Raw genomic sequence first — 21,696 nt, 5'->3', positions numbered from 1 at the left:
TCATGTTAGTTAATTTTAACTGTAATATATCTATAATGTGATATGTAAATACCACTTTTATAGTTAAGCTACATTAGTAATGGAACAAATTGTTTAAACCATGTTTGTTTTAATCTTACAAGATTAAATGTTGTAAAAGTATGTTTTAACGAGAGACTGGTATTAATCAGTTTACAACAGATCTGATCTGTTATAATACTTGATTTTTTTAAACCGTTTTTTACCAGATACACATTAGTGTTGTTTTGGCCTATCAGTTTTTTAGGTAACTGAATCGTTTTATGGCAGTTTTTAGGCCAGTGAAAGGCCCAGATTAATGCCAGCTTCTCGGTTTTTACACATAGTTTTTAGCTCGACTCTTGTAGAGCTATTGTACTCACACCAGTGTTGGCATACTTGTTGGCGTATCGTTGGTTAAAGATTTTGATAAATATCTCTGTTACTATCAGAACTATTGACTTAGAACTTACAATTATATAATTATTATCTATTTATCTATTACCGTCTGCACCAGGAGAGACAATCCTCATAGTTATGATTTTATGATTTGAATTTTGAAAGATTTATGCTCATTTTTAAGTTTTTATAATTATAAAGTCAAGTATCTTTGTTGCTATCAAAGCTTTTGACTTAGAATTTCATATATTTTTCTACTAGCAAAACCTACCCAAGGAGAAACAATCCCCACAACTCTGATTTCAGTGTTGACAGAGTTATGCCTTTGTTTTTTTTTTACCTCTTACATAATGTCCGAGATCTCTGTTGCTATCAAGCCATTGAATTGATAATTAAATACTCGTTTACTATTAAAGGTTACCCCATTATAAACAATTCCCTTAGTTCTGATTAGAAATTTGAGAGATTTATGCCCCTTTTACTGGCAAGCACCGTGAAAAGTCGAGTCTTGTTATTCATGAATCTTAAATGTAAATTATTTGAATATTTTATATGATATGTACAGAAATTATATTATATTTGCAGTCTCTTATAATTCTTTAATAGAATGGTCTTGCAATAGTTCGTTGTAAATGTACACTGTAATTATATGTCATATGCAAGAATGAGACGTAAATAAAGATATAAAATGTTAAAAAAGTGAGCAAAATAATTGAAACATTTATTTGCTAATAAGCTAAGTGTCACATTTAATGAACTTCATTTGTGGCATTATTAGAATTGAAATAATTTAAAGCACAGCCGAGTTTTAACACTATCTATACACTCGTATGGTATAATCACACTGGCCATAGCTTTATCAGATCAAGTGGTTCCAATGTACATCATGACGACTTTTTGTATGAGAAAAAGTAAGACACAGACCCATGTGCTAAAATGGACAAATTTGCGCTTCAGTTGCACCCATCGTTTTCATTTGATTCGTTATTTAACGGGTAGAAATTCCTTTAAATCATACTTACAAGACCGGAAAATTATAGTATCGGCCATATTTCGCCATCTGATCTGCGTAAAATTCACTGCTCAAATAACGTTGGAACCATTTGATCTGATAAAGTTATGACCAGTGTGATAATACATCGTACAAATAAAATTATTGCGCTCGAAATATAACCGCCCATCCTGCATAAAGCTTTTGCTATAAATTATTTCTTACTTGACAACGGGTCCATTTGTTTCAGTGTCCAGTATATCTGTCAATGGAAAAGATAACTTAAACACCACTAATAAGCGAGATTCGTATATGACGTTACGCTCATTGTTGGCGTACATTAGCGTAACTGACGTTATCGTCGTTTTTAGCCGTTTAGACGTTAAAGGGATTACTTGAGGTGGTTGGACTACCGTTTTCATAAATCATGTCGTTTCGATATTTAAGGAAATATTTGATATAGATGTACTATATAATATTTATTCAATATAATTATTTATCAGACAGTGAATTATATTGCGGTGTTTAGATACAATTGTAATACATTACATTATTTAGTTTTCAAACGTAACGTCGACGTTACATTAATTTCACGGCTGTGACATCTCGGCTAGATTTTGCAATTTTCATGTGTTAAATTTAATTCATATTCAACGTAAGACTTATGCATATCAATTTACAGACAATTGTATGTACTTTCAGACTGTAGTCGCTGTTTTGTAAACAAATACATATTTCTTTAAATATTTCGGCACGTAACAACTTGGTAATTTTATTTTTTGCATTTTTTGACACGTGTGACATCGCGGCTAGATTAAAGTATACATATATTAAACGCCATTATCAAAGTCAATATACAACAAAAACTTACTAATTCAAAAGTAGAATTTATGTACTTTTTGTCAAAATAAATATTATAGAAAGCATACAATATTTAAAGAAAATACAGACATTTTAACAAATCCTGTCGAGGGAAGACATTAAATCTTACGTTTTAAGTTGGATCTGTCTTTTGCTTCCTGTTTGTTACAGGAAGTATTGAACCGCAAATGACTGCAATGACGTCAAATATAGTTAACGTCACGTCACCGAGTCTTCTTATTTGACGGAAAAAATAATTTTATGAATTTACCAAGCCGTTAAATAATGCGCATTGGTGAATTCTGTTACATCTTACATGACGTTTTAGTGTTGTTTTCTATGATTCTATGTCGAATTAAATTTTTTCTAATTGTGAAACGTAAATGCGATCATATTTACTAACAGGGAGATTGTTTTGCCTTTCTTGTGATATAAGAAGATAAACAACCGTATTTCTAAAACGAATTTCATGAAACATTGAAGTGTAAGAAACTTACAAATTCCCGATGTCCGCCAACAACGTACGCAACGTCATATGAAATATTGACTAAACAGATAATTTAGTATCATTCGCCGCTCTTTATTTAATGTTCCTAACGCAATAGGTAAAATCCGTTCAGTTAAGCTTTTTCTTCCCACGGAAAAATTCTGTCCAACATGCAAAGAAAACCATTTTCAAGTAATAGTACCTAGTACTTTCTTTATCTGACATGATTTTCTAGTTTTGTTTTATTTTTCTCGATGCGGACAATACGTAGATCGTAGTTTCGCATATACAGCAATTTGAAGTTTTCACATACATTTTTGCACCAGGAAAAGACATCTTAAATACAGCGTTTTAAAAATCGAAGTCACAGTTTTAAAACGTAATTTCATAGATACATATATGAATAATTTAGACGGAATTAATTTGAAAATGCTTCATTTTTTACCACAAAGACTTGTGTCTATAATTTCGTCATGACTGCCATGGATTAAGATAACAAACATGAATCGACGTAATTAGGCAGACATGAATGATTTTAATATCATCGAATATGCAAGATTCTTAACTTTTGAAATACAAGGGAAACAAGAAAATAAATCAGATATAGTGCGCTGAAAATGAGTACGACAATAAATAAGTATACGTTTGGTGGATGTCATCAATGGTGAAGTCTATGTCGTGTTGGAATTGAAATCTCCAACAGTGATTTGTACTTGAATAGAATCATTTCATTTCATTTGTCCCTCAGATGCATATTAGCCTACAATATCACACAGATGGCGACCTTATCTTATAAATCATTCGCCAAACAATGATTTTATTCAACAGCAAACTCACAATTTGGGAATTGTTTTTTTTTCTTAGATATACAATGCAAGACTTTCTTCTTTGTTCAACGGAGTCAGTGACGAATAACTCGAGTCATGTTCAAATGATGAATCTCAACATCGACGAAACGTAATCAAAAGGTTCATTACATAATCATTGGCTAAATTTATTTTATTCTCTATTAATACCCCATCCCATTAAGCTAAATATACTGTTTTGGCAGCATTGGCAACCTTGAAAACAAAAGTGTATATATCAAGATTTGAAAATAAATGGGATTATCCCATCATGTAGTAGGGGCTGAAGAAACCTAATGATAATCGAAAAAAAAAAGAGTAAAATATTTTTGATCCTGTCGAAACCATTTGACTTTGACTTTAAAAATAAATGAATTCTAAAACTAGCTCACCACAATATTGTGGTTTAAAACTGGGGTATGTAAACGATTTATCATGAAGAATGCAGAGTGATAACTCTCAAAAACAGTTGCCACGCAAAAGTAATTTAATATAAAAAACAAAGACAAATATCAAACAGGGAATGCCACGTACCAAAAACGCAGCCTCCCCACAGTACACAGACGCGTGCACCACACACACACACACACACACACGCGCGCACGCACGCACGCACGCACGCACGCACGAAACCAACACATTAGGACAAAACGAACAAACAAAGAAACACAGTGGGGCGCCGCCTAGGAACGGTCAGTGGCAAAAACACCACTGGGGAGCTTTAATCGGTTTATGGTGCGCACCCAACATCACACTTACCCCCATTTTGTTCCAAAGACACGGGACAGTGTAAATAAAAGTAATCCCCTCCAGGTGAAACTCTAACACACGTAATGGAAACAAAAAGGCATGGCATGTAAAACACAAAAATGCTCGTGTATAAATATATAAAAAGCAAACCTTAAGAACCAAAAACGTATGTACTAAATGCCTTTTCAGAAGACAGAGCAACAAGAGAAACACCCTTTAGGGCCCGACGAAACAGACCAGAAGACAGATATCAAAACAGTTCAGTCCTGGCAGGATTTAAAAACTGTTTATCATAGAGTGAAGTCGTACTTCATAAAACTTAACAATATTGTCTCATCATTCTCTAATAATACTGTAAATTCTTATACCCTTTAAAAAAGAAAATAATGATATTCATCAAAAGACATGTCTCTTTAATCTAATGCCCTAAAAGTTGGCTGAAAAAATCACACTTGATAAATAAAGCTTTTATCAAATGGTCATGTCTAATGTTTAGCATTCAGAGTAAGTTTTGTTGACTTTTTTCTTCTTTCGCACTTTCTTGGATTGTTTACTGATCGCTCTAATCAACTTTTCCTCATATCTTTCTTTTCCAAAGAATGAATTTGTTATATTTTTTCGGATTTTAAGTACATGATTTACCTCAGCAGAGAGGTCGTCTGACGGCGGACTTTCCGGTCTTACATGAATTGTTCGGACATCTTTATCATACTTTCCAGGAACTTCAGTATCCCTGTCATCAGACATATCTTCTTCCATTTCTATTTCCAATTTATACAAAAATGTTTGATTTGCAGGAAATTCATGTCTAATTTCTGGTGTGACAGCTTCTAGACTTGCTGGAGATATGTTTGAAATACGAAGATCAGGTTCTTCATCGCTTTCAATGATTCTTTTTTTTTCCTTGTCTTCCTTTTGTTCCGATGGTTTGGTGGAATTACACATTCAGATTTCATCGGAATTGCACTACGCTCATCACGTGGTGATGTTGGAATGGTTCCATTTGGCACAGTTGTTAATGGTTTGGATTCTTCTTCCTGTTTGACGTCATCTTTCAAGACTGTATCCGTTTGACAGCTGGCAATTTTGACAGGAGTGCTTATTAACATATTTGCTTGAACTTTCTGACTTTTTTTTGGTAGAACATCTGTCTGGCACTGTCTGTCTGACTGCGATATTGATAAAGTTAAAGTCTCCTTATCAATTAATTGTATCTGAGGTAATCTGTTTGTCCCGTCTTCTGTTTTGCTCTTGTCTGCTTTAATCTCAGGTGGGAACAGATTAACCTGACATCCAATCTCTGCATGTTTAATCGTTGTTTCCAATTTTTTTGTAGTAGCATTTTTAGCCTTTTGTATTATAACCTGTTCCATGAGACCTTCCTTGGTGTACACTTGATCAATCTGAACCTGACATCCAACGTCTACTGCATTTACAGGAACAACAATTTCTGGTGAAGGACTGTAAGCTGACTGCTTTAAGTCTGGTCTCGTTTGTGTCACATCAGGTGGCGGTGGTGATTGTTTATTATCACCGGCAACCTATAACACATAGAAACATTTCAGTAATACGCATCCTTGTTTTTTTCTGAAGTTATCTGTACAATAAATGTAACAAATGTATTAAGCAATGGTATGTTTGAACTGAATAGATTTTTGCAGTTTTCTCCCCTTCTATTGATACTCGATCATGTTACCATTAGGAAGTGAAATAAATGATCGTGCTTTTGTACGATTATTTTTGGTACATTGTATTAGTAACTGCGTCAATATACGCTATATACAATGAGGAAGTACCTGTTAATTTTCAATGGAAACCAGTGGACTGATTCGTTTTATAATTGTCTATACATATTAATTCCAACGCTCGTCTATTTAAATGTTGAGTATTTGAATAAAGGAAAAACGCATATGTATGTACTTCTACACTTGATTGCATTGTATAACAGTAGTCAATAAAAATACCTTTGATTGCTGTTAGAGAAATTTACGACTCTAAAAACGTCGTTTAAACAGTAAATATTGTCAATGATATAAATATTTTAAATTAAAAAAGTATAAAAATACATATAGTTTTATTTGAATGTTGGTTAATATTCTACACATCCCTGAGTATTAGAGCTGAATGTTTTGTAAACGGCCTATCTCATGATGCATTTGAACGGTGGTATGTTTAGGATATGCATTTACTTTTTTGAAGATTAAATTATTTGCACACGACATCCTATCACGAGCGCACGAGATCTTATCTCATGTACTCGACATCTTATCTCGTGCACACGACATCTTATCTCGTGCGCACGACATCTTATCTCGAGTGTTCGACATATTATCTCGTGCGCTCGATATATTAGCAAGACATCTTATTTCATGCACTCGACATCTTATCTGGTCCACACGACATGTTATCTTGAGTGCACGACATTTTATCTCGTGCGCATGACATCTTATCGAAAGTCGAAGGTACAATGATGAATACACGAAACCACGATTGTGATTTCGACTATTGTCATAGCGTTTTTCACTTTCATCATCGTAGTTTCGATAATTCAGCTTTCGAAGTATGGAGGTCAAAACTAAAAATACGGAAGGTCCAAACGGAACACTGTATTATACTGACACTGGAATTCGGTGAAAAGTTTATTTTTGTTTCTTTTATCTCAACAAACATCTGACATAATGTAATCAAAACACTTTTATGGAGGATTTGACAGCAGGGAGATTTTTTAATGACTCTAACGACTGATGCCAGTTTCAGAATTAAAAGCACTGGGTTTTTTAACCTTTTTCTACATCGTCTTATGTTTTATTGCAGCATCTTCTGTAGAGACAACACGACAGTACGACAATTACAATCAACAACAGAACCACCAGCACTCCCAGAACAATCACTGCCGCCAGTAAGTTATTATCTAGACATAAAACAGAAATGAAAATTAAAAATGCACTTATAAAATCTCGGATTTTGCATATATATTAATTTCTTTATATACAGGAATTCCGGCAGCAATTAGCGAAATGTTCACGGATCACAATTTTTGCACATATTTTAGTGAAATGAACCGTACCATGAGAAAACCAACATAGTCCATTTGCGATCAGCGTGAGTCCAGCATCCACGCAGTCTGGTCAGGATCCATGCTGTTCGCTAACAGTTTCTCCATAACTGCAATAGGCTTTGAAATCGAATTGCATGTATCCTGACCAGACGGCTGGTCTTGATCCATGCTGGTCGCAAATGCACTATGTTGGTTTTCTCGTGGTGCGGCTCAAATTAGGAAAGATGTATAATAAGATAAATTACTTGAAGATACTGAGGCATTCATAATGTACATGAAATATCAGTATAGTATTTAGCATTGATCTACTGATCCAAACGCCAAAAGAAAGGGTATCTGTCCAGAATTGTTCTGATATGGTTCACAAGTACAGTTTTGTGAGAGATGATTGCAAATCCACACTAGAGATAGATAACAACTTTGTACGTGTACTGGTACGCATACACGTTCGTGTATGATGTCGTTCTAATTTCAATACGCGTCCGAAATATCAAAATTTAGAATACCATACAATTTTTCATACAATTTAGTCAAACATGTTCAAAATATACTGATTAAACCCAAATCTGAAGCAGTGTGAAGTATTCAGTGTAGCGAGTTTAAAACTGGAACAAATTTAAGCAGACACTTAATGTTACCATTATGTGTACACGGATTAAAAAAATATATATACGCAAACACGAATAAATATAAAACAGAGTTCTCATATGTGCACATGTATACCTTTCTGGTCTGACGACGTCACTCCGGCGGCAGTTGTTTCATTTTTTGCTGCCGTTGTAGGTGTGGTTGGAGGCTCAGTTGAAGTAGTTGTGGAAGATGAAGATTCCGTCTCTGTAGTTGTTGTCATATTCATGGTTGTCATGGTTACCGTGGTTACCGTGGTTGTTGAAGTTGTTGTTGAAGTTGTCTGCTGACAGTACTGCTGTGCTGTAGGTGGACAGCTGACTGTGATATTAGATTCTGCGGTTGCTGTTGAGAAAATAATACACATGAAGTATATTTCATCAAATATTTACCTTAAAGATTTCCATTGCCACTCTTTCACTAAAAAATTTAGGTAGACTTTATATTCTTAATATGTAAAATGAGTAACTTTAAAGGCAGTGGCCTCAAGATCGCACGATCACACGAGAGTGTTCATGCCCAGCCTCTCGCCCGGCCGCCAGGCTTCGGTTGCGTTCCTGGTCAAAACGAAACCGACCAACCCAGGCCGCGGCATCATCAACACACGGGCGGTGGTCGCACGGCGCGATCGCGGGTCTTCCCAGCCCAGAACAGTCTGAGCAGTGGGGTACCGGTTCCGCTCCAGGAGCCACCCAACTGGTGTTCCCGAGGCGACGGCCTTGTGGGACGGCCGACGGGTCAGGCAATTCCGGTGTAAAGAGAGCATTTTAGGTATCAGGATTAAGAAAGGTTTGAAACTTTTAAAATTACTTATGGAAACACATGAGAATTAGTTGTTTTTACTATTGTTTTCCATTTAAATAGAAAAACGTTTGAAACGCTTTACGATAAACTGCCTTAATTATAAGTGCCGTTAATTACGTAATTCCTTATTGGTGGATCGGTAAAGTCAGCGGGGAAGATTTTTGTTGCCGCGGCGGTCAGGGTTCGATTACTGATTCTGGCATCTCTTTTCTTGAGTTAGCTTTTTTAAGACAGACAAAAACTAATATTTGATTATCCATAATATTACCAAAATTCAGTTTTAAAGAAAAGTATTTTTAGCTACAACCTGGAGGTCAGTGCCTTTAAACTAAAAATAATATAAAAACAAAAGTTTAAAACCTCCAAATCCGAGCCAAAACTTTCCATCCGTTTCATTACGTTGATTCTCGAAATTAATTAATATGTATGTGTTTTGGACAGTGTTGCTTTCAAAATCAAGCGTATCGTCATCACATGTCCACGCAAACAGGATTGTATTGTTTTCAAAATCACCAACTCGTAACGTTCGGTTGCATGTACCAGCGCTGAAAGACAATATTTTAATGTAACAAATTTACTGTACAGTCAAACCTGGGATAAAGATCACCTGTAAACAGAGACTACCTGAATGTGAAGGCCATAATTCCATTCCAATGTTTTGTAATGTATTTATCAGCATATAAAGACAAGAAATGACAAAGTTTATTATGATGACTTGTACACATATTGGTACATCGTTATATACAAACAAAATTATAAATGTAATTCGTATAAGTCAGGGAACTAAACACATGTAGTAGGACATTTTACAGACAAATATATGGTATTATTTTGTGAATATTATGGAATCGTCAAGTTAAGACCAGACAAAGTGAATGAAATATGTGTGTATACATTTCTTTAAAAACAATATTGACTTTAAGTGGAGAATGAAGCAGTTTTAAATAAAAAATACGTAGATACTATATAATTTAAAGTGGAGAATGAAACAGTTTGTAGTAATAAAAGTATGGATTACTACATTTAGGTAGTCGTTACTAGGGAATGCAACCTGTGGATGAAACTTATACTATTTTCTTAATTAATACAACAACAAATATTTAACCCTTTCAGCATGGTTTAAAAAAACAACATTTTAACCTTTAAAGCATCCTATGGACACAACGCACATCGTATGAATAATTGATCAAAACGAGAAAATAATTAGTGCTTTATGTAAGTAAGTTCGTTTCTTGCAATATTTGCTTTAACTAAGTAATGACAAACGCAGTGGACGATAGGCCTACTTTAAGGTCTTCCAAGCATTTTCTGTGAAAGCGTTTCATAATTATAGATTAGATTAGATCATTTATTATAGTCTCATCCATTTACATTTTATACAAACATACAAATATAAAATAACACATATCATACAGGTAAATGGCCATTCTATATAGAATTACAAGAGACTACATATGTCTCATACCATACAATGTTACACACGTTCTATGTTTAAATAAAAGTATTGATAAATCACAGTAAAACTACTATAAAAAAAAAACCTTTGGCAAATAATATATTTTTATGATGTAAGACTGAGAGTGTTTCATGTCCCTGTACGTGTGTTTGTGTGTGCATGTATGTTGTATAAGTGTGGTATGGTGTGATGTATTGTGGTGTGGTATGGTGTGTGTGTGTTGTGGATGTAGTGTGGTGTGATGCGATGTATTGTGGTGTGGTGTGGTGGTGGTGGTGGTGGTGGTGTGTGTGTGTGTGGTATGGTGTGTGTGTGTGTTGTGGATGTAGTATAGTATAGTGTTATGTATTGCGGTGTGATGTATTGTGGAGTAGTGTGGTGTGTGTGCGGTATGGTGTGTGTGTTGTGGATTTAGTGTAGCATGGTATGATGTATTGTGGTGGTGTTGTGATATAGTGTGGGTGTATGCATAGTATATACGTACAATAAAGTATTATCTCTGAAATGAATGAGGTAAAGTAATATTTAAAATGCTAAAATACATTTTCGTCACTAACCCTTATCTTATTAACAGCATTAACCATATACTTCTGTTAATCCAAGGCTAAAACCTCTGACTACAACTCATTTAAACTTGGAATCAATAAAAGAGAACATAAGAACCATATAAAACCAAAGTTAGAGACACTAAGATACTTAACTCCCCCTAAACTAATGAAAAAAAGATTAACATTTATCTTTTTTTTTTGGTGTAGTTATGACAGGGTAACTAAAAAGAAGTATATAATACATTACTTAAAAATAAAAAAGTTTCTGCGTTGCAGTATATTAAAACAGGTTTTGGCAGAATACCTAACCATATTAACATTAGATAAAATAACAATCATTTTGTCTTCAGCCGAAAGAGTATCAAAGGTGCTAACAACCTCCCTAGCTTTATTAAATAGCTCAAAATGCAAGTCCTCATATAGTTTACAACTTGTTAATACATGAACCTCATTCTCAACCTCGTTGCAAAATGGGCACAAACGGTCATTCACTGGGATATTTTCATATCGGCCTGTTTCAATCCGCAAAGGTGCCACACCACATCTAAATTTACTGAACGCAGCTCTATGTTGTAAAGGGAGAATTAATTTACAGTACTCTTCTGTTTGAAATTCTCTTTTAAACGAACAGTAGGTTCGAAGCTTATTCCTGCCATTACGGGACGGACCAATATTGCTGTTCAGTTTAGTTCTCCATTCTCCCTTATAACTATTAAATAAACCCGTCTGTATGTCTGACACAAACTGCTTTGAGATTGGTTGAGTAATACCACCAGAAAAACTAGGAATCACTTTTCTGTATTGGTTACAAACAGTATAAAACCAATTTTTACATGAGGAACTTGCCTTAGATTCAGCCCACAGTGCTATACGCTTATTTAACCTGGACTCATTAGTTGTTGAAAGTCTGACATAGAAATTACTAGTACAACTTATTTGTCGAACATAAACCGGTTTCCAGCCCATTTCACCCATCAAGGCTGTATTTGGGGTGTATTTACCTACACCAAGGAAAAATCTCATAGCCCTATTCTGGACAGCCTCGATGCATGAAAATGGCTTGAAACCCCAAATACTAGCCCCGTAACTAATTACCGGCCAGACTAGTGTGTCAAATAGTTTTGTATACACATCATATGGAAAGCCTCCGGCTACTTTACATTTAGCAATAAGTAATCCTAGGGCCCTACTGGCACTTTTTGCTACTGCCTTAACCGTGACATCATAATCAAGATGTTCATTTAACAACAGTCCAAGATAACAGTACTTATCCGTAACATGTATCATTTCCTCTCCACAATGAAATAAAACATCTGTTTTTTGAGAACAAGGTCTCCTAAAGTGTACAACACTACTTTTACTTGCATTAATTTTTATGTCCGATGTATTACACCAGTCATTAACTGCTTGTAATAAAATTTGCAGATCATTTTCATTTTCTGTGATAAGAACAATGTCATCAGCATACATTAATATACACACTTTTTCATTATCACAGTTAATTCCAATTTCAAAAGACTTCAAATACACGACAAGATCATTTATATATAAATTAAACAATAGCGGGGAAAGAATACATCCCTGTCTCAAACCGCAGTTAACATTAAACCAATCGGTATGCAAATTGTTGACACGGACACAAGAAGACACGGAAGAATAAAGCGATTTAATTGCTGTCAGCAGTTTACCATTAACCCCTAACTGACTCAATTTAGTCCATAATTTTGCCCTATTGACACTGTCGTACGCCTTTCGGAAGTCAATAAATGCACAAAATGTAGACAGTTTCTGTTTCTTTCTGGTTTCGATTATATTAGTTAAAGAAGCGATTTGATCAATAGTGCTTCTTTTCTTTCTAAAACCGTTTTGCTCTTCCGCAATCTTATCATTATCCTCTGCCCATTTGGACAGTCTATGATTAATTATAAAGCAGTACATTTTATACATAGCTGGTGCCAGTGCAATGCCCCTGTAAGATAATGGATCTCTAGGATCATTGCTGGATGACTTAGGTATTGGTTTGATAATACATTTTCCCCAAATAGTTGGCGTAATACCTTTGCTAAAACAAACATTAAAAATAGCATGAAGAAATATGGTAGTTGCATCATTCTTAAGAACTTCAGCAGGTATTCCATCGAAACCTACAGCTTTTCCACTTTTGGCACTATCAATGGCCTGTTTAACTTCATGAATAGAGATTTCTTCATTAGAAGAATTTGCATACAAAACTGACTCTTCATTATCTACCCCTATACTTTCATCATTATCCCGGTCGGAATTAACTTTAAAAAGGTTACTAAAATCAGCCTTCCACCTATTTAGGACCAATGTAGTATCAGAAGTGGTCGAACCATCAGTGTTTACAACTTCCATTGGAATACAATTTGAGTTATTGTTATTAACTCCGATTTTACCTATGGACTTCCAGAATCTTGACTGGTCGATATTACATTCTTCGATCAATTCTTTTTGTGCCAAAAACCAATACCTTCTTTTGGCCTTCTGTACATTTTTATCAAAAACCTTCCGTGCATTTACATAAGATACCTTTAGCCTATTTTTTCTCACTTACTAAGTTACATTTTAAATAATTTCTTTCAGCAATACATAACTGAGACCATAACTCAGAGAGGTAAGGAGTCCACCATGCTTTCCCTGGTCTGCGCCTTTTATTATTTACCCCAGTAGGAATTTTCTTAAAAGGTAACTTTTCATACATAGAGCCTTTAACAATATTACACCACTCATCATATATGCAATCAATATCTTTCTGGCTTTGTAATCCTTGTTCTAACTTGTGTATGACATTATTTAACTTATCAACACTCACATCATCTGATAAAAACTGCTCTGGCACCTTTTGTAGATCAAATCTATCATAATAATCAATAGTATCACCTTCAACCTTAGTGGTTATACATTTTACATAACAACTGTAATCAATATCCCATACCAAAATAGAATGATCTGGTATCCCAGCAGCAGTGAACTTACATGTATCCCCACAATTACTTATTGCTTCCAATGTACGAATAACTTTAAAATTTCTAAACATAGACAAATAGTTATGCCCTACAACACAGTAATCCACGACAGACATACCTTTCGTGGAAATGGAAGTGAAGTCGTTATAATCACTCCTACCATTAAGCATACACAAATTGGTATTTATCAAAAATTCTATGAATAATTCACCATAAAAATTTGTTTTGAAGTCTTTTACATCTCTTTTACTAATATTATCGACACCTACTATAAAATCGTCCTGATCTCCGCACCTACTATTAAAATCTCCACAGAAGTAAACAAGACCTAAATTCTGGTACTCATAGAAATGTGCTAACAAATTATCAAAAAAGACATTCACATCAAAAAAGCGTGAAGAATTTTCCGGCGGCAAATAACAAACGCATGGTAGCACAGAAAAATTATCAAATTTATGACTTAATTTCAACCATAAAATGCCTTCACAATCATCATTTAAAACCGTAACATCAAATTCATCTAAAACACAATTTTTAATAAGAAATCCAATTCCCCCAGAACCAGTCTTTGCTTTTCTATGAATGTTTTTCCTATTTTGACCAAACCACTTGTATCCTTGAAGTTCAATTGAAGCACCATTTTGGAGATGAGTTTCGGCTATACCAATGATATCAAAATCATAATTTAACACACAATTAGCACTCAAATTATAATTATCAGTCTGTTTATTACTACTCCATCCTCTTACATTCCAAAACCCGGATGTCAATTATCTGCGATTGCGCGCTGAATGCCGATATCCGTTTCTGGACGGCTTGTTATAATGGCCACGTGTTGTTTTTGGAATCACTCCTTGTATTTTGCGGTTGAGATTCAGAACGCCGGTCATTATTGTTTCTATTTCGAGATCGAGAATCCTCACTATTAGAGTCTCCCTGTTGAAACGATGAATCCCTAGATGTACCCCTACTTTGCTGGTCAAGTCGTACAACTCTACCACCTTGTAGGGTTATATTTGAGTTTTTATGTTTAATTGCTTCCAGAACAGCACGAAAGTTGTTCTCCATTAATCTGTCACTTTTGGATTTATCATTGTTTATATACACTGACGAGTATTGCCTACTGTCTTTCAACTTTTTCTTAGCTAACATAATCTTTTTTTTGTCTTCCAACGATTTCAAAGAAGCCACAACAACTCCAGGCTTATTATTCAAACTTGATTTACGCTCCGCCCCTACCACTGAAATGTTCCTTAAGTTAAGACCGTCCTTAAACAGCTTTTCTACTTTTTTGGTAGTATCCTCATTCTCTGATTGTGACAGATTACGGACTACTATATTTAACTCAATGTCTTGTTGATAATGAGTGTTAACACTTGGTAAAGACGACAGTTTACTGTTAACCTCCTCCATTTCAGCAGTGAACTCAGCTTTCATCGCCTCTTTAAAATCATCCATCCTTGCATCAATGTCTTTGCGTATTCGACTAAGTTCAGTGTTTACCCTCTTGTCTAAAATTTGTGAAACTTTACTTGCAATTTTCTGTTCGAGTCCAGACTCCATTTTATCAATGCGTTCACTAAGCGCCGCATACATCATGTGGACGTCCGAAGACAATTTCATTATCAAATGTTCAATGGATGGGTTTGCATCAACATGCACATCTGCTTGGGATACTATAATGTTTTTCCGGGCTGAGGATTGCCCATCCATATTCAGAACCCTCCTTGCATTTACTTCACCTTCACCGTCTGACTCACAATCCCCGTTTTTAGCCTTTTTAACATTAGCTTCACTAGACAAGGGTAATGACAGGTGTCGCTTACGCCCACTCCTTGCCGGAGTGTTCACTTGTATAATTCTTTGAGACCCCATTATTGATTCCACATATTCCTCAGCTTCAGCAGAATTTCCATCTTCAGATCCAGATCTCATCATTACAATCTGATAATATAGACCATACAAGAGTTAATATGATTTGACACTTTTCACACACAATGGTAGCCGCTAACACCTTTGCTTTGATTTGCGGATAATTTACCAGGGAGAATTGAAAGTCACCACCGCCCACGCGGCCACTCAAATCAGCCACTGTTAATAGCACAGTTCACTAAATGTCATATAAATGTCCGACGTAATACGTATCTTCCACTGTTATATCACCCTCATGCACAATCTGCACACCGAAAAACGCCCTTAAAGCCTTCAATTTTGCGAAAAAATTTCTTCGACTGTCCGCTAATTAAATTTTCGGTGTTCCGTGCAAACTACACGTTGCGTAATATGGGTAAATAATTTTACCCAGTAGAATGATATATTTGGCTTTTTGCACTAGAAGATTATACACTATGGAATAAAAATATAAAAGCCATACCCGGTCACAGTAAGTTGTCTGTATATGTTGTAAATGGATATTCCTGATTGACAGTTGTCTATCTCAACAGAACAGTTGCAATTTGTATCTGTCGGCCGGATGGAAGAGGAAGGAAAATCTCTGTTCCAAATGTATAGCTCGGTATTCTCTCTAGTAAGAGTAGTCGGCCCTGAACACATGTCGACCATTTTATCTTCTGTAATAACAATCTCATCTAGGTTATAAAACAACTAAAATGTTGTTAATTGATAGGAATTCCAGTTGTGTTTTGTCAAAGCATATGGTGACTTTAAAGCTATAATGGCGAAGGGAGACCTTATTTAGAACCTCCGACACTTCATTCCAAAAGCCAGCTGGATGTTTTACTCACATGTTCCGAAACCTATGCTCTAACCCACCTCGAAAACACAGGACAAGTAATTAGACATCCGCGGCTTTTACCACTAGGCCACGGAGGCCAAAACTTATTACAGAATATATTATATACACGCTAGTGTGTACTTTAAATCTCCTAATTTATATTCAAAACAAGATGCTCTTTGAATTTTCATCCGGTATGATAATGTGCATAGCCTACACATTCTATCCATAGAGCGCGACGTCACTACTCTACCCTGGTTTACACAATAATAGCCAGCATGCAAGTATCTTAATAAATCCTTACCTTCTATACAGAAGAACTCCATGAACATAAAATGACTGAGGGGTTCGCTAAAATTTCCATTTATAGTGGAAGCACAGTTGTCACCGATGCGTTGTCCCTGAACTTGTCTATAACAGGTCGACACCCCATTGCAGTTCTCGTGATACAGCGTATTTCCGGCAAATAACGGAAATACACAGTCAGTATTCTGGTTGTAAGTGCAGCAGAGAGAGAAGTTATATGATGCATTATAAGATGCAGGACAGCCAGCAGAGTCTGGTTTGGCACCCACCGTGAGATCACCAATAGCTATGACGTGTCCATCATTACATGTTGCATTCATGTTGGTTTCTTCCGAATACGAGCCGGAACAAGCTGACGTGGACTGATAGGCTTGGAGGCTCTGCGGCTGACATTTTACTTTAAAGAGAAAAAAGATTTTGTTTCATACAAACATAGATTTTTTTACCAGTATTCAAACAATATGCCCACATGGACCTAAGTCGCCCACCTGAGGAGGACCGTAACAGTCTGACCCTTAAAGGGGCCAAACACCCCAAATTGAACAAATTTATGATATGACCTTATATTGATACTACAGACCAAGTTTGATGAAGAACCATTGAGTAGTTCATGAGAAGTAGTCATTAAAAGGTATTTTACTTTTAAGCCCTAGCAACCCCTAAAAGAGGCCAACTTCCCCCATTTGAATACATTTGAAAGAGAACATTATAATAATCCTACATACTTAGTCTGAAAAAAAATCCATCTAGTCCAGCCATTCATTAGAAAAAGTTGTTTTTAAAAATGTATTTCCATTACAGTGACAACAATCAGATCTAATTATAAGTCAATGCAATGCTTGCAGTCAATTCTTTATAAACCGTTCAAGTTTGACATATTTTTAACAGATCTGAATTTGGAGTTGACTGTATACTAAATAAACTGTGGACATCAAATAGAAAACGTTTACAGAGAGAGAGAGAGAGAGAGGGGGGGGGGGGGGGGGGGGGGGAGTTACTTTTGGGATGGGGTTACATGTGGGATATCAAGGATTGGGGTTTGCAAGTCTTAAATTAATCTTCTGGTTTGATGTATGAGAGAATACAGATATACTGGTTTAAGGACTCTATCCATCACCAAATAGGAGGAGTGGTAATGTAAAACTCGTTTTCATACATAGCTGTTTAAAAATGAGTGAAAATACGTTACCATGGAAACATGAGCCCCGCGACATATACATTTTAAGCTTATATTAGAAAGCTAACGCGCATACTAGTAAAATTATCAATTATGCAGAAACCAAAATACACTGAAAAGTATTAAATATCAGTATTTTCCTACTTTTTTCGGCGAACGCCGTCTAAGAACGAATTCGTTACCTATGCCACGTGACTTCAGTTTGCAAATCAAACTACTTGATAACGCATTATAGATAATTTATCAAAATGGAAGATTTATGCAACACTCTGCCTGATTGGACGAGAGTGTCAATTTCTTTCACTCTGTTGATTGTGCTACGCTGAGTGAAATGTAGACAAAGCGTTTATCCTAAACTACGCTGTTCACAGTTTTAAAGCTAACTTTGGCTCAGTATATTTAGCAAGAATATTGATATATCTCAAAATGATAAGTAAGTTTAATAAATATGATAAAAACCTGTTCAAATACCAACATATATCAAATTAAAGAAATAGCTGAATACGGTCTGCGTATCACATGAATAAGGGTGTGATGAGAGTCTTTTATGTAGAGAAGTGCTTTTTAAAAGATTTTCCTTGTTACAATTGTCGTCTGTATATGAAAAGGTTTCTTGCTTTTGTGACTTATTCAGATTGCATATTAAAATGAGTACTTGTTTGCTTTGATATATTCGTTATAAATTATTTAACTGATTTATTATATATGAATATTTTTCTTTAGTATGGTATGCAAATATTGAACTCAGTTGAAATCTGTTTTATTATGTATATGCTATATAATGACTGAATCTCATTACACTGAAATGAAGGTACGCTGCATACAGTTTATCTATGTGATATGACTACGGTCAAACTTTGCTTATGAAACAGAAATATTGAAATAATTACAATTGTATGTTTTGCTTGACCTTCACTTTTTTATAGATGTGACGTCATTGTCCAAAGATTCATGAATAGCGATTATGCATTTGTTAAAGCGGGATCAGTTGGCCTATTTTAGAAATAAATAAAAATAATAAATAAAAAAATCCTTTAATTGATTTTTTCTCATGTATTCTAATCAAACTTGATTTGTAGCATCTTTATTAGGCCCGCAGCCAACTTTGTTCAGCTGGGACACCTGACTCCTTTAAGGGGCTGCTAGAGCTAAAACTAGAAATGCCTTTATACAGCGTCTCATAAACAGCTTGGTGGATCTATGTCATACTTGGTCTGGAGCATCATTATAAGGTCCTCTTCCAAATTTATTTATATAGGAACTTGGGCCCTATTAGGGACCGCTATAGCTAAAAGTAGATATGCCTTTCTTCGCATTAACCACTAAAATGTAATAGATTTTTATCAAACTCGATGTGTAACAATATCGTAAGGTCTCCTGCTATTTTGTTACAAGTGGGGATAGGGACCAATTTAGCTAAAAATATAAACACGTTTAATGACCTCTTCTCATAAACCGCTTCATGAATCTTCATCAAACTACTGCTGTAATTATTCGTCTAAGGATAAACGAAACAAAATTGCAACCCTACGAAAGCTTTGCGAAAAATTAAAAGAGAACCATTTAAATTGTTAAAGTGCGGTGTTTAGTTTTGCAATTTGAAAAATGTTAGATGAAAGATGAATGTTAGATGAAAAATTCATAAACTTCTTTCCTTATTACAATTCGCCGACCATCATTTTTAAAGATATTTCTTGTTTCAATATAAAATACCTTTGGAGTGTTATGTACTTCAAACCTACATATAAATTGTACATGAAGGGACAGAGATAACGAAATTGAGATTGTAGCAGTTAAAGCATTTAATTACACGAAATACAGAGAAATTGCTGCGGTTCAACTAATTTGAATTTACCCTGATAACAAGGTAATCTACCTCCTTAAAAGCATTGTAGCTCTTGAAATAGTGAAGATAATTACATAAAAAAAATCAGATTTGAAAGGTAAACGCATGTTCTTCTTGAATATTCTGTTATCTCAATTTTGATTATTTTTTTTTTTGGTCACTAATAAAGATTTTCTCACTGACTGGCCCATATAGGGATATGCATTCGGACTCAAGTTTGAAGATTCCCCCCGTGTTAAGAAAATACAATGCGGAAATCGAGAGACCGGGTTTCAAATTGTTTTACCAAAACATATAATTCTTTAGCAAAACGAATTTTATTTTTGCTTTAAGCACATTTACAGCGCTAGTAGCTATATATGTACTTTAAACTAAAACTGCGTACTATTTTTTTAAATACTTAAAACATAAAAAGTCAACATACCTTGGAATACAAGAGTAAATGTAGCTACGAATACTACAGCCAGATGTTTTAATGTTTTCATCCCGTATTCAAACTATAAAGAAAACCACCTTATTATTTCATACTTTGATGACTATAATTATTATGAATGGCAAAAGAAAATTGTAGTGTTCCAAAATTCAACATAGTGTTCGCTTCCTTTCATAGAAATTTAAATGAGAAGTGTTAAGAGGGCTGTCCCGAAAATTACTCTAAAGACTTCCTTTTCTAAAACTGTTTTGAGTAACAGTTGTAGTGTGCGTGTGCGATTAAAAACAGTTGATTGAAGTTCGAAGCAGTGTTATAGATGTGCGTGTGTGTATATTTTCGTGTATACAAATAGATGAGATCCTGATATTTTGCTTGTTACAAATAAAGATAAAATGACTGAAAATAACATTTTATTTTATTTTATTTCTATTTGGCGATTGGGCGTTAGTATTAACTTAATAATTCTATTAAATGTTATGCTTTTGTTTAAACTGAATATTTTGGACAGCCCTTCCGATCAAATCAATTTCTATTTGTCTTTCAACAAGGAAGAAAAGTGTAGGGTTTCAATAGAAATAAAAAAAAAACAATTTGATTGGTTACACTCGCAAGTTTATAAAATTCCGTTTTAATCAATCGATATACAAGTAGTTCCGTAGGTAAAACTGTTAAGAGACATTCAGGTTTATTATTGGGTTGAATATTAGCGTTTTATTATCAAATGAGTGTTGGACCTACAATGGCCATAACATTGAAAATGTAAATGACTTTAATTATCTGGGAACAGTGTTTAACTATACTGGCACTTTTGCATTGAATCAAGAACATTTGTCAGGGAAAGCCTTAAAAGCCTTAAATGTACTCTTAATAAAATGTAATAAGTTAAAGTTAAAACCTAGAATTTTATGCCAGCTATTTGATGCTTTTGTTGGTGCTATACTAAACTACTCGTCAGAAATATGGGGTTATACAAAATCGAAAGTAATTGAAAGAATTCATCTAAAATTTTGTAAACGTATTTTAAATGTTAGAACTTCAACATGCAGCGTAGGTGTTTACGGCGAGCTAGGGAGATATCCTCTATATATAACAAGATATGTAAAAATAATCAAATACTGGTGTAAATTATTACACTCAGATAATATCATATTGCAAAAAACATACGAACAAGGTTTAAGAGATTGTAAAAATGGCCATACTAACTGGGTTTCAAATGTAAAAAAGTTACTTAGTGATTTTGGATTTGCAGATGTATTTTTAAACTCTAATATAGTAGATGTAAAACTGTTTCCAATTATCTTAAAGCAACGTGTCATTGATTGTTAAACTCAAGAATGGAATGCTGCTGTAGCAAACAGTGCAGTACTTGATCATTACAAACATTTTAAGC

At 34.7% G+C, this 21,696-nt stretch overlaps 1 protein-coding gene across 1 annotated transcript; it reads right to left on the bottom strand.

Moving 5' to 3' along the window:
• Nucleotides 1–7,109: 7,109 nt before the first annotated feature.
• LOC128556550 (uncharacterized) lies at nucleotides 7,110–20,448 on the bottom strand. Its single transcript, XM_053542029.1, has 6 exons — nucleotides 20,298–20,448; nucleotides 16,849–17,247; nucleotides 16,185–16,380; nucleotides 9,180–9,364; nucleotides 8,112–8,360; nucleotides 7,110–7,241 (listed from the first exon to the last, which is right to left on the bottom strand). The coding sequence occupies exons 1-6, from the start codon at nucleotides 20,356–20,358 to the stop codon at nucleotides 7,129–7,131; spliced, it is 1,203 nt and encodes a 400-aa protein (XP_053398004.1). The 5' UTR covers nucleotides 20,359–20,448; the 3' UTR covers nucleotides 7,110–7,128.
• Between the last annotated feature and the right edge of the window lie 1,248 nt (nucleotides 20,449–21,696).

This window comes from Mercenaria mercenaria, chromosome 4, assembly GCF_021730395.1.
Source record: "Mercenaria mercenaria strain notata chromosome 4, MADL_Memer_1, whole genome shotgun sequence".
Classification (NCBI taxonomy): domain Eukaryota; kingdom Metazoa; phylum Mollusca; class Bivalvia; order Venerida; family Veneridae; genus Mercenaria; species Mercenaria mercenaria.
The sequence above is the reverse complement of the archived record's forward strand: the minus strand, read 5'-3'. Positions and strand labels throughout refer to the sequence as shown.

Bases quoted from the DNA above. Each gene is read 5' to 3' on its own strand.
- LOC128556550 (XM_053542029.1), bottom strand. From the start codon at position 20,358: ATGAAAACATTAAAACATCTGGCTGTAGTATTCGTAGCTACATTTACT. The intron at 16,381-16,848 runs GTAAGGATTTAT...TTGTTATTACAG, and splicing joins GGAGTTCTTCTGTATAGAAG to AAGATAAAATGGTCGACATG. The intron at 7,242-8,111 runs GTATACATGTGC...TTTTATGTCTAG, and splicing joins GACGTCGTCAGACCAGAAAG to ATAATAACTTACTGGCGGCA.